Here is a 14,391-nt window from a genome sequence, read left to right as displayed (position 1 = left end):
ACCGAGCGCGCGGCTGCGCCTCCAAGCCCTCCCCTTCGCCCTCCCCTTCGCCCTCCCTCTCTGGGGTCTCTGCCTCCGTCTCCTTTTTTAAAAGCTGCGTCACATGCATGCCGTTCCCCGGGCGCTCCCAGCCCCTCGCCGCCCGCCCGCCGCGCGGCGCACGCACGTCGTCGCTTGCTGCGCGCTCTCCCGGGTCACTTTGACACGGCTCTCCCCTCCCACTAGCAGGACAATTAGCATATTAATAAAGCCCAGCCCTGCCGGGCTTGGGCTGGGGAGCCGGCGCCGGCGCGAGGGAGCGCGAGCGCGAGGGCGGAGAGGGGGGCGCTCGGCGACGGCGGCGGCGGCGGGAGCGCACAGACACGCACACGCACACGCGCACACACGGACACACACTCCGCGGACTCACACCCGCGCGCACACACGCAAAGGCCGCTCGCCTTCCTGCCTGGCTTCCTTCCTGTCTGCTCCGCGTCTGACAGGCCCCTCGCCGCAGCCAGGGGCCGCCCGTACTGGGCCGAGGCCGGGCCGGCCAGCGGCGAGCGCAGCGGGGGCCGCGGGCGGCGGCGGCGGCTCATGCCCGGCCTGTCCCCGCGAGGGGCGGGCACCGTGACTCGGCTGGGCCCCCAGCGGCGGGCGATGTGAAGATGTCAGTGGGCTGTGCCTGTCCTGGTGAGTGGGGCGCGCGGCCACTCGGCCCCTTCCTGCCCAACCGTCCCCGCGGACCCCTCACCCCGTGTTTGTCGAGAACTTGTCTGGGGGGTTGTCGATGGCTTGGGGGAGGCCAGGAGCTGGAAGGGCTACGCGGGGCCTCAGGCCGTCAGGGAGGGTTTTCCCCAACCGTGTAAATGCGCAGCAGTCCAGAAACACGGGGAGGAGACGCTGGGGGTGGCTTATGTGTATGTTTTTTTGGGGGGTAGGCTAATTGGAGAGAGGTTTGGGGGGGGCTGAAATTCTCAGAATTCCAGGTTGTTAGCCAATCAGAAGTGACTCTGGACTTTTGACCCCCCCCTTAGGTCACCATAGAGTTGTGATTGGCTGGTTTGGGCTGCCCCCCCTTCCCTGCTGCCCATTGCCTGTTACCTATCCTGTGACATCCCCCCCATGCTGTTTCTGAGTACCATGTTTGCAGGGAGGTATTGAATGGGGCCCATCTTGCCCCCCCCCTTCAACTTTTCCTGCCTGCTGCCAGGGAAGGTTGACCCTCCTGAGGCACCGATGGTACTCCTAAGAGATGCCAGATAATTGGACCCTTGGGTATGGCATCTCCTCCCTAGTGGGAGGGCAGGCTAGAAAATAGAGTGATTTGTGGAGAGGTAAGCTGGGGGAGCAATACTTGACCCAAAACCGAGAACTTGAGAGAGGACCCAGGCTCAGATCCCTGCCTCCCCAAAACATATCAGCTCTTGCCAGGGATAGCCTAGGTCTGAGTTTTTTTCCTGAGGGGCTGGTAGAGGCGTGGCGGGGGCCATCTACCTCACTGCCAGGAGGAAAGAGAGAAGCCATGCGACTGGAGAGGTAGTCTACAGAGGGCCTCACGGGCACACTGTCTCCATCCCAGGGACTCTGGGTCCTGGAATTGGCCCTCCTGCCCCAGACTGGAGTCAGCTTTCTCCTGGAAGTCAGTGTCCTTGAATGTAGCCCCCTTTGGCTATATACTTCACAACTGGACACCCCTCACTCCCCCACAGATCACGGGAAGCTACCAGCGCGGAAGCTTCCTTGAAAATCATGTGACCCAGGCCAAGCTGGGCTGGGCAAACACTTCAGGTGCCTGCTGAGGCTGATATTTAAGGGGCATGGGTCCCAGAAGGAGGAATAAGAGAACCTGAGAATCCTAGAATATCCGAGTATGGGAACCACTGGCTCCTGCTGCAGAGGGTTGGGGAGAAGAGGGAAGAGCTTGCCAAGCTGGAATCCTGCCTGGCCCCATCGTCTCTTCTCCTACCAGCTTGGTGTACATGTTTATATGTGGATTTTCTCCTTTATAATTGCCCCATGCTGGGTACCCCGTTCAGATCCATCATGTTCTTAGCCCACCCCAGGGCCCTGACCCTCCATCACCGCACATGAGCAGAGCAGTTAAACTAAGGATCTGAACAAGCTAGAGGGATGAGTCTTAAATTGTGATTCTTAGTTCCTACAAATAACGGATAAGCTAGTATGTATGTATGGAGGGGTTGTCAGGCTGGAGGTGGATGGGAGGTTGGCCCTGAAGTTGGGGCAGGATGCCTGGGTCCAGTGGTAGGAGAGAGAAAATCTCTTTTTCTTAGTCTCTGGGAGCAGAATGGGAACAGGAAGAGGGCCCAAGCCCAGGGGTTTGTGGGTGGGTGGGAAGACAACTTCAGTCAGTGCCCCAGAAGGTATGTTCCTTTTGTGTCTGGTGGTCTGACTGAGGGAGAGAGGGCAAAAGACAGGGAAGAGTGGGGAGTCTTTTTCCAGATCGTGAAGAAGTCTTGTAGATTGATGCCACAGAGGATGGATGGAGGTTAGACTTTAAGGAGAACCACATGGGGAGGGCTTCAGTGTAGACTGGAAGTGGGGAATAGTAGCAGTTGGGGTTAGAGAGGGGACCTGACTTGCGACTTGCTTGGATGGGGGAGCACAGGCTTGAACACGAGGGCAGCATGGCAGCATGTAGCAGTCCAGGCCTGAAGACTTCCCCCACCTTGAGCAGCCCTGGGGTGAGGGCTGAGGCGCCCTGGCAGGCCGCCTGCCGCCTGCCTGCCTGCCTGCCTGTCTGAGTCTCTCCTTTGTGCTCTGCTGTCTCCGGGCTCCTCCTCCTCCCCCAGCCCGGCAGAGACAGCACATGCCCCACACATGTGACTGAGGGAAGCCAGAGCGCACACAGACCCACACACATGCACATGCAGAAACACCACAAGATACACACATACACACGCCCAGCTCCCATAGTGCTTCTGGGGTGAGGACCAGCTTCTGGGGCTGGAATGGCTGGGAGCAGGGAGAGCCTCTGCTAAAGGGCATCACCCTGAGCAATATGCTGAGGGGGCCAGGGCCTGTCTGGGGCAGCATGTGGCTCAGAAGGGTTAAGGCAGGGAGGAGTAGAGGGAGGGGAGGAGGCAGCAGTGGTGGCGGCTGGGAGCCAGGAGAGGAGGATGGCAGAGCGCCAGGCCAACGGGAGGCCGGGCACAGACAAAGGAAGGGGGGCAGGCACACTGGAGGCCTGGGTCAGGGAGCCCCAGGGGCCCGAGCAGGGGGCAGTGCTGGTACCTCATCCTGTGGGCTGGTGCTGGCTACTGTCCTTTGAGTCCCCACCTCCAGGAGGAGTACTTCTCATCATCATCTTTGTCATTCTTTGCTGCTCCCTCTACCTCACCACCAATTCTAAGGCCTTCTAACTCAGACTTGCCCTTTTTAGCTGGACCTGTTCTGACCCTGTGCAACTAGGTGGATCGGGTCAGAGCAGAGAAAGGAGCAGACTTCCTGGAGAAGAACTAGAAGGCCTGTTTTGAATGGTTTGCCAGTCTTGATACATCTTGGCATTTAAGGGCCCCTCCACCCTACAGCAAGACTGGGCCCTCTTCCTGTTCCCATTCTGCTCCCAGAGACTAAGAAAAAGAGATTTTCTCTCTCCTACCACTGGACCCAGGCATCCTGCCCCAACTTCAGGGCCAACCTCCCATCCACCTCCAGCCTGACAACCCCTCCATACATACATACTAGCTTATCCTGAGGAGACAGGCTGGGTCGGGGTTCTGAGCTCTGGGCTGGAGGCAAAAGCCAGAGCGCATTCCCCCTCCCCATGTGGATAGTGATTTGAGGCCTGGCGGGGGAAGGGAGTAGGAATGGCTGCAGTAGGAATTGGCTTATATCTGGTGGATTTAGAAGTGCAGGGTCCAACCCACCCTGGTCATCCTGTCTCAGTGGGTTCTGTTAGGATCTCACTGTTAGGATATTTGGCCCTATGTGCTATGAGGATCTCTTGAGGTACTGCCTGTGAATGCACTTTGGAAAGTTTAAAGGCAGTGGGGGAGAACTGGGACTACCCCAGAGGTAAGCTATAAATTTGGGAGTCAGTGGGAATGTCTTAAGTCCTGGTGATAGGCTGTATGTTGCAGGGTCTGGCTGAATGTTACAGATTTCAGTATGTTTATAAAAGCTGGGGTTTCTTCTATGGCCAGGCTGTGATGAGGAATGGTATGCAGGTTTCAGAGAGGGTGATTTATATAGGTTAAGTCCTTGCATAATAAATGATCAGGGTGTGTATGTAATAGGCTGTCACAGGTTTAGGGGTTATAACACAGTTTTGGTGTGTGTATTGAGGTCAGGATGCGTGTCGTAGGTCCCAGTGTGTATGGCTTAGACTGTGTGTGTGTGTGTGTGTGTGTGTGTGTGTGTGTGTGTATGTATATCCAGGATTTGGGTATATTTAGGATTTGAGATATATCATACGTTGATGGCCAGGTGCGGTGGCTCATGTCTGTAATACTAGCGCTTCGGGAGGCCAAGGTGGGTGGATCACCTGAGGTCAGGCGTTCGAGACCAGCCTGGCCAACATAGCGAAACCCTGTCTCTACTAAAAATACAAAAATTAGCTGGGTGTGGTGGCATGCACCTATAAGCTCAGCTACTCAGGAGGCTGAGGCAGGAGAATCGCTTGAACCCAGGAGGTGGAGGTTGCATTGAGCCAAGATCACGCCACTGCACTCTAGCCTAAGCAACAGAGTGAGATTCCGTCTTGGAAAAAAGATATATCACAGGTTGAAATGTGTATCAGATACTGATTTATGTGAAAGTGAGATGTGTTATTTATGTGGAAGATGTTCACAGAGCCAGGTGCAATATTATTGCACAGTTAACTAGTGAATATGTCATGAGAAATCCTGTCCTTGGAGTTATGTGTGAATATAGTTGAGGGTAGGGGGAAGGGAGTAGAGAAACAGACACTCAAATTGCAAAGAAGGAAATAGAAGGTTTGCGCTCCCCCTTCCCGTGTGTGTGTGTGTGTGTGTGTGTGTGTGTGTGTGTGTGTGTGTACACTATGTGTTTTCCTTTTCCTATCGGTCCAAGAGTAAGGTCTGGACCACTACCCAAGTTTTAGAAATACCCCCTCCTGCTACAACAAAATTACCTTAGGAAAAAAAATAGAAATACCTGCTCCCTCGGGATGCCCCTGCTGGATGGGAGAACAGGCCCTATCCACTAACCACACCTTTTTTTTTTTTTTTTCCTGGGGTGGTGGGGAGGATTCAGCAGCACACTAGGCTCCTTCTGGGGACGCTTGGATGGCCAAGTTGGCTTTCCCTAGCTCTGACAATGCTTATTTCCCTGGCACCCACTTGTCTTCAGTGGTGGTGGGGAAGGGGGCTTCCTGTTAAGGGGGATCTAAGTCAAGGCTTGGAACTTAGCTGGGTTGGGGGCAGGGAAGCCTGGAGTGTCCGCCTCCCTCCAATCAGTGTTTACAGGCTGATGTCAGAATGTGTGTCTGTCAAAAATAACCCCCTGGAGCCTCTCCCCCCAGCTTCTCCCGGATTTCACCAGGAGAGCCCAGGGTGGCATCCCAGGCCTGCCTTCAACCTGAGTGATCACAGGGGCGAGAAGGATTTGGGGGAGGTTTGGGAGGTGCTTTGAAGATCTTGGAGTCTGCAGAGAGGAGCCCGCCCTTCTCCATCTCTGCCAGTGGCTTTGGCCCTCCTGCTCACTCCTGATCACCTCGCCTAGGGCTCGGGGAAGGCGGGCTGCGTTTAGTTCCTGGCCCCCACAGGCTTCTCCTCCATCCAGGTCTCTCCTGGCCCAATCTGATCCGTCCCCTGTCTCTCCCAGTCTCTGTCTCTCTTTTGTTTTTCTCAGCAGTCCCTCCGTCCCAGCCTCCCTCCCTCCCTTGCTCTTCCTCTTTCCTCTCAGGGAGGGGGCGGGGCCGGTGGGGGCAGCTCCACCCTCCGCCCGCCCTGGGGCCTCATTCTGAGAGAGGCTCGGAGAGAGCGAGCGGGGAGGGAGGGAGGCAGGGAGAGAAAGGGAGAAAGGCAGGCAGCCGGCGGGCGCTGCGTGTGTGTCTGAGTGTGCGAGTGTGAGTGAGTGTGAGTGCCGGACTCTGCCTCTCCTGGTGCTCCCAGCAGAGGGGCCCGGTGGCCTGGGGAGGGCGGGCGGGCTGCTCGGAGGCAGAGGCAGCGAGAGGCGGCGGCGGGGAGAGCTGAGGAGGAGGAGGAGGAGAGAGGAAAGAGCGGAGCAGCCATTGTTGAGGGAAACCTTGCAAACAAAGAAGGCTCCGGACTCCCCGCGGTCCCCCGCCCCCCAGGCCGGCCCCCTGGCCCCCGGCGCCCGGCCCGGTGGCCATTGTAACTTTCCCCCGGGGCTGCGGCCGCCGCGGGGCGGGCCGAGGCTGTGCGTGTGAGTCTTTGTGCGGCCGGCGGAGTGGAGCTCCCAGCCGGGCCTGCCTGTCCCACTCGGGACATGAGCTGCTGAAGTTGTCCCCTCCTCAGCCCTCACCCCTGCCAGGACTCCTCTGGGCTTGCAGTCGCTCCCCGCACCTCTCCTGGCCCCCTCAGTTCTCCCAGGTAAGTCTGAGCACCCTGCAAGCCTGTTGGGGGTTGGGCGGAAGGCCCTCAGCCCGGCCCAGGCCTGGTCTGCGGGCTAGGGGAGAGGTGCCCCAGCTCAGAGCCGGAGGGGCGCTCAGGCCTGCTGACCTGTGGCCAGCCCCTAAAGGGAGGGGGCCTGCCCTCTGGTCAGCCTGATTACCATGGCAATGCCCAGCTGGAGGTGCCCCCCTCAGCCCCGGGATGCAGCTTCCACCCTGAGAAAACTTTACTAGTTCTGGGCTCTTCTCTCCCCCTTCCTAAAGGCTTCCAGATTGCTAGAGGTGGGAGGGGGGCCATGGCTGATTACAGGGCTGGATGACACATCTCCCCACCCACCCACCCCCATCCCCCCACCTTGCTCCCTCTACTCCTGCTGCTGGGGACAGGCAGCAATAGGGACAGATGGTCTGGGTGATGTCCCTCCCTTTCTCTACTCACTCCCAAGCCCTTGTGCTGGAGCTACTGGGAGTTGAATGGCTCTGGAGAGATGCTGAGTTTGTGTCCATTCGCTGGAGGTGTAAATAGAGGCCCAGAGCTTTGGGCTTTAGCTCCTCAGAGCTATTTACCCAGGCCCAAACAACACCTGTTCATTTTCTAGAGCGAGAAATGGAGGCTCTGAGAGTTTTTTTTTTACAAAATAGGAGAGAAACCCAGGCATCCTGCCTCCTTTCTCTTCAGGTTCTTGAGCTGACACATTTCAAGTGGCCCCTAAACTGAGGAGGCAGGGGTGGTTAAGTTATGGGAGAAAGGATGGCCTAATTGGGGATGAGGGCCAGGTCTGAGAATCTACTCTTGGGTTTATTGCCCAGGCCTGGTCTCTGGTGGGCTGTGTGAGCTTGGGCTTCCTGTGTGGCCTTAGTCTGCCTGTCTGTGTAGTGGGGAGACTTAGTGGCTGAGTGGGGACTGTCTTTCTGGAGACACAGGCTCAGTCCAGACTGGCATGTGAAGGCTGTGTGTGCTGTTCTTGGAGCATATGGATGTGGAGCTCGTGCATGGGGTGAGGGCCTGTTGCGGGCATCTGAATCTGCCTGGGGCTGCTGGGTTCCAGCCCTTGATAGGCATGTTAGGGCGAGCTGAGGGTGGAAGCCTGCTAGGCAGGATGAGGCACACGTGTGTGCAGGCACACACTGGCTTTGACTCTTGGCACCCTCAGAGACTGTGCAGTCTGGGACCCTCCTTTTGCCTGCATTGTGAGGATGGGGCCCTGGGGAGAGAATAAAATGACACATGTTGGCACAGGGTCTTCTTTTGTCTCTTCCCCCCAAGGAACAAAATAGGTTTTGCGTCTAAGTTGGGGAGGAGATATAGATACAGCCAATCTAGCTACCCTTCCAAATGCCGTCAAGTTTTAGGGACCCAAGGAAGCAAATGTGATTGGAGTCAGATGACTTTTGGGACTGTGCCTCAGTTTCCCCTCCTATCTGGTGAGAAGGGGAAACAAAGTTGTAGGGGTACCTGGCTCATACCCAACTATGAATTTAACACTTCTTCCAGTCAGAAAACAGTACTCAAGGAACTGTTTGCTGTTAGGTAGAGTGAGAGAGAGGACATGTGCACATCACGGATACACACTAGCAAGACCCCTGTCTAGTGACCACGTGCCCCTAGACTGAGGAACATAGGCTCCTTCACAAACCACCTACTTCTCAATTGTAGGTAGAGTGGGATCCAAAGGAGGCTTATCTGCCACCTCCCCCACTCCCAAGTCTCAGAAGAGAAAATGGGTTGAGGCTTTGGGTTTCTGGTTTGGAGACAATACTCTCTACCCTTGGTGGGGGCAGGGGTGGGGGCTGGGCTGATAAGGGAGTGGCCGTTAGTGGGGAGGCAGAAGGCCCAACTGGTTATCTGGTAGGCCGCACCCAACAGGCACCCACCCCCATTTATCTTTCTATCCCTTGCCCTCCTGAGACCCTGAGGGTGGAGGAGGGGCAGAGTTCGAAAATCCCCCCTTTTCCTCCCCCACTTTGGTCTCTAGAGGGCAATAGAGGGGTCCGATGGTAGAAAGTATAGGATGTGGAAATCAGAAGATCCAAGCTCAAGTCCTAGCTTTGAGAGTTACTAGCTTTATGATCTTGGCAAGTTCCTTTGAGCCCTCAGTTGCCTCGTCTGTAAAATGGGAATGTTATGGTCAGCCCTGCTACCTCATAAGGTTGTTGTGATGATTGAAACTCTGTAGATTAGAAGGGAGTTTATCAAAATTAGATTCTAATGATTGGATATTTATTTGTTCTGTGATAATTCTTCCCAGCTTCAATTCCTCTTCTGTCATCTAGGACTCAGCCAAATGAAGAAATGGGATCTTGGGTATGCGCTGGGATTAGGGTGGAATACTCTGTTTCTTAATGAAATAAGATTGGAGCCAGAATTAGAAGGAGAGACAGGTGCTCCCTAGAGTAGCCCCCTCCCCTACTCCACCACTCTCTTGTAAGCAGGCCAGGGAGCTCCATAAGACCATCCCTATCCACACAGTCTAGCAGGCTTATCGGAGAGCTCCCAAGAGGGGGTCAGGGGACTCCTTTTTCTTTTAGGAACAGGGTCTCACTCTGTTGTCCAGGCTGGAGTGCAGTGGTATGGTCTCTGCTTACTTCAGTGTCAACCTCCCAGGCTCAAGTGATCCTCCCGCCTCAGCCTCCCAAGTAGCTGGAACTACAGGCGTGCCCCACCATACCCGGCCAACTTTTAAAATTGGTTTTAGAGACGAGGTCTTGCTATGTTGCCCTGGCTGGTCCCTGCAGCCTCGACCTCCTGTGCTCAAGCAGTCTTCTTGCCTTGGCCTCCCAAAGTGCTAAGATTACAGATGTGAGCCACCGAGCCCAGCTATGACTCCTTTCTTTTTCTTCTAGGTTGTTCCTCAAAGTCATTCAAGCTGTACTCGCCGAAGGAGCCCCCGAACGGCAACGCCTTCCCCCCCTTCCATCCCGGCACCATGCTAGATCGGGATGTAGGGTAAGTGAGTCTCTTGGCCACTTCCTAACTCTTCTCCAGGTGGGATCCTGCCTGGAAAGGGGAGGGAATAGCCCCCCACCCCCAATAATTCCTGTCTTCCACCCCCATTCTCATAGCCTCTTACTTTACACAGCCCGACTCCCATGTACCCGCCTACATACCTGGAGCCAGGGATTGGGTAAGTGGAGTCCAGTGGGGAAGAAGGTGCTTTCCACTGGGTGAAGGCCGAGGTAGGGGGTGGGGTGGGGAGGCTCCACTCCTACTGATCTGCCTTCTTCACTTCCTCCAGGAGGCACACACCATATGGCAACCAAACTGACTATAGAATATTCGAGCTTAACAAACGGCTTCAGAACTGGACAGAGGTATTGCCAAGGGAAAAGGAACTGGGAGCAGGAGGGCCATCTGGGCACCCTATGGGATATCTTATGACATGAACACACCTCACCATGCTCCCTAGGAGTGTGACAATCTCTGGTGGGATGCATTCACAACTGAGTTCTTTGAGGACGATGCCATGTTGACCATCACTTTCTGCCTGGAGGATGGACCAAAGAGATATAGTAAGTGACCTCTGGGGTCTTGCTATGGGGGTGTATACCTCCTGTGTAGTTCTAAAGTCTAGAAGTGGGTCTGGGAGTGCCAGGGGATATCTAGCTTGGTAGGGGAGGCATCTGTCTGGCCCCTTTTGCGGTCCCTTTGTCCTGAAGAGTTTGTCCCATCTCTACAGCCATTGGCCGGACCCTGATCCCACGCTACTTCCGCAGCATCTTTGAGGGGGGTGCTACGGAGCTGTACTATGTTCTTAAGCACCCCAAGGAGGCATTCCACAGCAACTTTGTGTCCCTCGACTGTGACCAGGGCAGCATGGTGACCCAGCATGGCAAGCCCATGTTCACCCAGGTCAGCAACCCAGCTGGATGTGGAACACCATGGCACCTGGGTTTGATTCCCATCCTCTCTCCCAGTGTGTACTCACAGCTGTTCTCCAGGGAGCCATATTGCAAAGTGGCAAAATAAGAAGGGCCGATAGGCATGTTGCAACCGTCAGCAAGCATGTATTATGTTTGTATGGGATAGTTTTCTGGGCCCTAGGGCTATACGAGTGAACAAGAGTGTGCCCTCACATAGCATAGAGCAGATGGGTGTATCACTAGCTACATGTGTTAAGATTTTCTACTGTGTGTGTGTGTCTTGTGTGTCTGTGTGTGTAAAGGCCAGGTATATGGGTGGGGAGTATTGTGACATTTGTGCACCCAGATTTAATATGCAGGTAACAAAAGTATATGCAATGGTAGAGTTGTAACCAAATGGGAGACTGTAATAGACATACCTTCAGGTATGGTATGTGGGGAGGGGGCAGGGGTCTGACAAGCCTGTCCCCAGGTGTGTGTGGAGGGCCGGTTGTACCTGGAGTTCATGTTTGACGACATGATGCGAATAAAGACGTGGCACTTCAGCATCCGGCAGCACCGAGAGCTCATCCCCCGCAGCATCCTTGCCATGCATGTGAGTCGTGGGCAGGACCCAGGACACAAGAGTGAAGGCAAGCAGGGGGAAGGGTGGAACAAGGTCGGTCATTTCCTGACTGGCCTTAGACAGAGGGTTAGGGTTTCTTCATCTGAACAGCAGGTTTTATGAGAGAGTATCCTCTCTCAGGAGTGTTAAAATGCTCAGATGATAGGGCAGGTGAGCAGAGGCAACCCAGGTGTCAGTGTTCTTGCTTGTCTTTTCTCCCACTCTAGGCCCAAGACCCCCAGATGTTGGATCAGCTCTCCAAAAACATCACCCGGTGTGGGCTGTCCAATTCCACTCTCAACTACCTCCGAGTGAGTCTCTGACCATCCAGTTTCTGCCCCAGTCCATTTAGTCTCGGCTCGATGTCTGTCCCCTGACAAGCCACCTCCTTGTCGACTCCTAGCTCTGTGTGATACTTGAGCCCATGCAAGAGCTCATGTCCCGCCACAAGACCTACAGCCTCAGCCCCCGCGACTGCCTCAAGACCTGCCTTTTCCAGAAGTGGCAGCGCATGGTAGCACCCCCCGGTGAGTGCCTTGCACCTGCTCTTACCAGGATCTCACACTGCTCCCCAAAGCTGTATCTTTATTTCCTTTTGAAGTTTTCCCTGCCCCTTCCTTGTTCCTGGGTCTACAAAATTGGGATCAGGGCAGGCTCATGCTCCTTGGGAGCCACAATTTAGAATAGGGGACCTGGGGCCCTCTCCCATCTGAGTCTCCTTTCCCCGGCACAGCGGAGCCCACACGTCAGCAGCCCAGCAAACGGCGGAAACGGAAAATGTCAGGGGGCAGCACCATGAGCTCGGGGGGCGGTAACACCAACAACAGCAACAGCAAGAAGAAGAGCCCAGCTAGCACCTTCGCCCTCTCCAGCCAGGTACCTGTAAGCATCTCGGCTTTCTTCTCTCTTCTGGGCTGCCCCACTGCTCACCCCTGACCCCTGTCCAAGCCTGAGCTCACTAGCAGGCATAGAAGCAAAGACAGTTTTCTTCATGTACTCTGCCAGCATGGGCTAACTGCTTTTACTGGTGAGAGAGTCCTTGTCAGGCACTTGCATGGGTGTGATCACACAGACTCAGCTGTAGGAAGCTGGGGCATAAAGGAACGGAGACAGCCATGAGGACATACAGACGTTCAGGACAGGCAGCTTGGGGCTCACAGACCATCCAGCGCACATACTCACACTGATAGAAAGACCCGCAGACTGGAGTGTTTGCAGATCCAGAATACATGCCCTTGCACATGCACACACTGCCCTCCCTCGTGTTTGACCTACTCCGTTTCTCTTACATGTGGACAGAAGTTGAGGAGTCCCCTAAAATTTTGGGGAGACGGGCTAGGGAGCTAGGGGAATGGATATGGGCTAAAGGCTTTGATGCTCTGGTGTTCTTCAGTGGGAAGGATTCCGGGAGCTGAGGGTGTCAGGAGTTGGGGTTTTAAATTCGGGTATGAGGAGGGGGTGGGGACTATTGAGCTTCCAGGGTGGGTGTTGGGGCTCTGGGGGTATCTGCCGCCCTGGGCCGGGCGAGCCCTTGCCCCGATTATGTTTGGGGACCTCCGCCACTCTCAGGATGTGATGGTGGTGGGGGAGCCCACCCTGATGGGCGGGGAGTTCGGGGACGAGGACGAGAGGCTCATCACCCGGCTGGAGAACACCCAGTTTGACGCAGCCAACGGCATTGACGACGAGGACAGCTTTAACAACTCCCCTGCACTGGGCGCCAACAGCCCCTGGAACAGCAAGCCTCCGTCCAGCCAAGAAAGCAAATCGGAGAACCCCACGTCACAGGCCTCCCAGTAAAAGGCCCTGCCGTGGCCACCCAGTGCTCTGCCTATCTGCCCCACCTCTCACAGCCCCAGGAAGCAGAAGACAGAATGAAGAGACTGAGCATCTAAAATGGGCAGCCTCCATCCACCTGCTTCAAGGAGGAACTGGACTCGCTGGGGCAGGTGCCAAGATTTGCCCCACAGTGGCCCTGGGCTGGGCCTGGCCTCTGCAGAGCCTTTTAGGGGAAGGGGGTACTCATGTGGATGCCTACTTGGAACCTGGGCCTCTGAGACATGTCCTGACCACCCCCCAGGGCATTTGCCTCCATCCTCACTCCAGATTCTGGGTTTCCCATCCCCCTGACTTTACCCCTTTCAAGCCTGGGGTTCTCTGTACCCATAGCCCTTAGGGACTTAAAGTTATGGGGCTTGGTTGAATGCCCCTTCCCCTAGGCAGCTGGTAATAGAGGGGTAAAGCCCTGGGCTCCTCCTCCAGCTGCCACTTATCCCAGCTCCAAGTTTTTAAAAAAATAATATTATTAAAAATGTAAGTTAAAAAAAAATCACTCATGTCCCCCCCTCTTCCCCCTATTAAAAGTCCAGCTACCTCCCTACTCTTAGCAGATGGGGGCCTAGGGTCTAGGTGGGGGTGAGAGGGGGGGAGGGAGGTATGCATACCATTTTATATGGTGTGAGAGCTTCAGACCAAGGAGACCCTTTGCCATCTCCCACTTTCCTGTGGGGTGACTGCAGTTGGGGAAGGCATGCCATGGGGTAGTGGGACATTGGTGGCCACATCTTGGTGACAGACCCTTGCTGTTGTCTCTGTCTCCCCATTATCTGGACTCTGGCCTGCCCTCCTAGTGCTCGTGACTCCCTCTCTTCCAGCCCCACCCCTATGGTGTGTATATTCCTTACAAGTCCTCCACAAGAGCAGCTGTCTAGGATGTGGGGAGGGGAGGCTCCTTCCCTTAGGGAGCCTGGAGAGAATGGAGCAGCCTTGTTGCTGTATTTTTGGTTTTGTTTCAGTTGGGCAGGCATGGGATGGGAGAGGGGCTTAGCCACTTTCCTCCAGAATCTTCCTCCCTCAACCCCTCCAACTGCATACGTAATCCTACTCTGTCCTTCACAGAGGGGAAGGGGCCACCGACGACGTCCCAGCTCTAAGCCCACCAGAGAGAAACAGGCCTCTGTCCCCCTGGGTGAAGTAGAGGGTCTTCACCTGCCAGTGTCCCCTGCCACTCCTTCCTCATAGCAGGGAGGAGGAGGAGGAGGAGGCAGCCAGGATCCTCAGCTCTGCCAGGGTGCAGCCAGGAGCAGGGTTTCACGCAGCTGGGCCAGCTCTGTGGCTTTGCTGCCTTTTCCTGTGGCCAGTCCCAGGAAGTGCTAGCACCACCTCTCTCCCCACTCTTCCATCTGGATTCTGGGGTCCCCCACACCCTATTTCCTCCACTCCAGCTGCCACTTTTGGAAGGGTATTGAGTCAGGAGCTGAGGGAAGGGGTGAGGAAGGTGGACATCCCACCCTAACTGTAATGCCTTTTTTTTTTTTTTTTTTTTTTTTTTTTTTTTTTTTTTTTGGGCCATTTGAGTCATGTATGGTACCGATCAATAAAGAGACTT

At 55.4% G+C, this 14,391-nt stretch overlaps 2 protein-coding genes across 2 annotated transcripts in view; one reads left to right on the top strand and one right to left on the bottom strand.

Moving 5' to 3' along the window:
- PPRC1 (PPARG related coactivator 1) overlaps positions 1 to 870 on the bottom strand; it is a 33,657-nt gene extending 32,787 nt beyond the window's left edge. The window contains exon 1 of the mRNA XM_077947292.1: positions 734 to 870. The gene's annotated coding sequence lies outside the window, so the exon portion shown is untranslated. The remainder of the gene's footprint in view (positions 1 to 733) is intronic.
- LDB1 (LIM domain binding 1) lies at positions 368 to 13,327 on the top strand (the record flags this gene model as incomplete). The annotated part of the gene is given in 11 exon segments (NM_001266417.1): positions 368 to 672; positions 9,383 to 9,485; positions 9,619 to 9,663; positions 9,775 to 9,850; positions 9,946 to 10,048; positions 10,216 to 10,388; positions 10,872 to 10,994; positions 11,231 to 11,314; positions 11,407 to 11,530; positions 11,737 to 11,885; positions 12,573 to 13,327. Coding segments are annotated over 11 exon segments (1,236 nt in total). The 3' UTR covers positions 12,804 to 13,327.
- Positions 13,328 to 14,391: the final 1,064 nt, after the last annotated feature.

The sequence above is a fragment of the Macaca mulatta genome, chromosome 9 (genome assembly GCF_049350105.2).
Source record: "Macaca mulatta isolate MMU2019108-1 chromosome 9, T2T-MMU8v2.0, whole genome shotgun sequence".
NCBI classification, from domain to species: domain Eukaryota; kingdom Metazoa; phylum Chordata; class Mammalia; order Primates; family Cercopithecidae; genus Macaca; species Macaca mulatta.
This window is presented reverse-complemented; position numbering and strand designations above follow the sequence as displayed.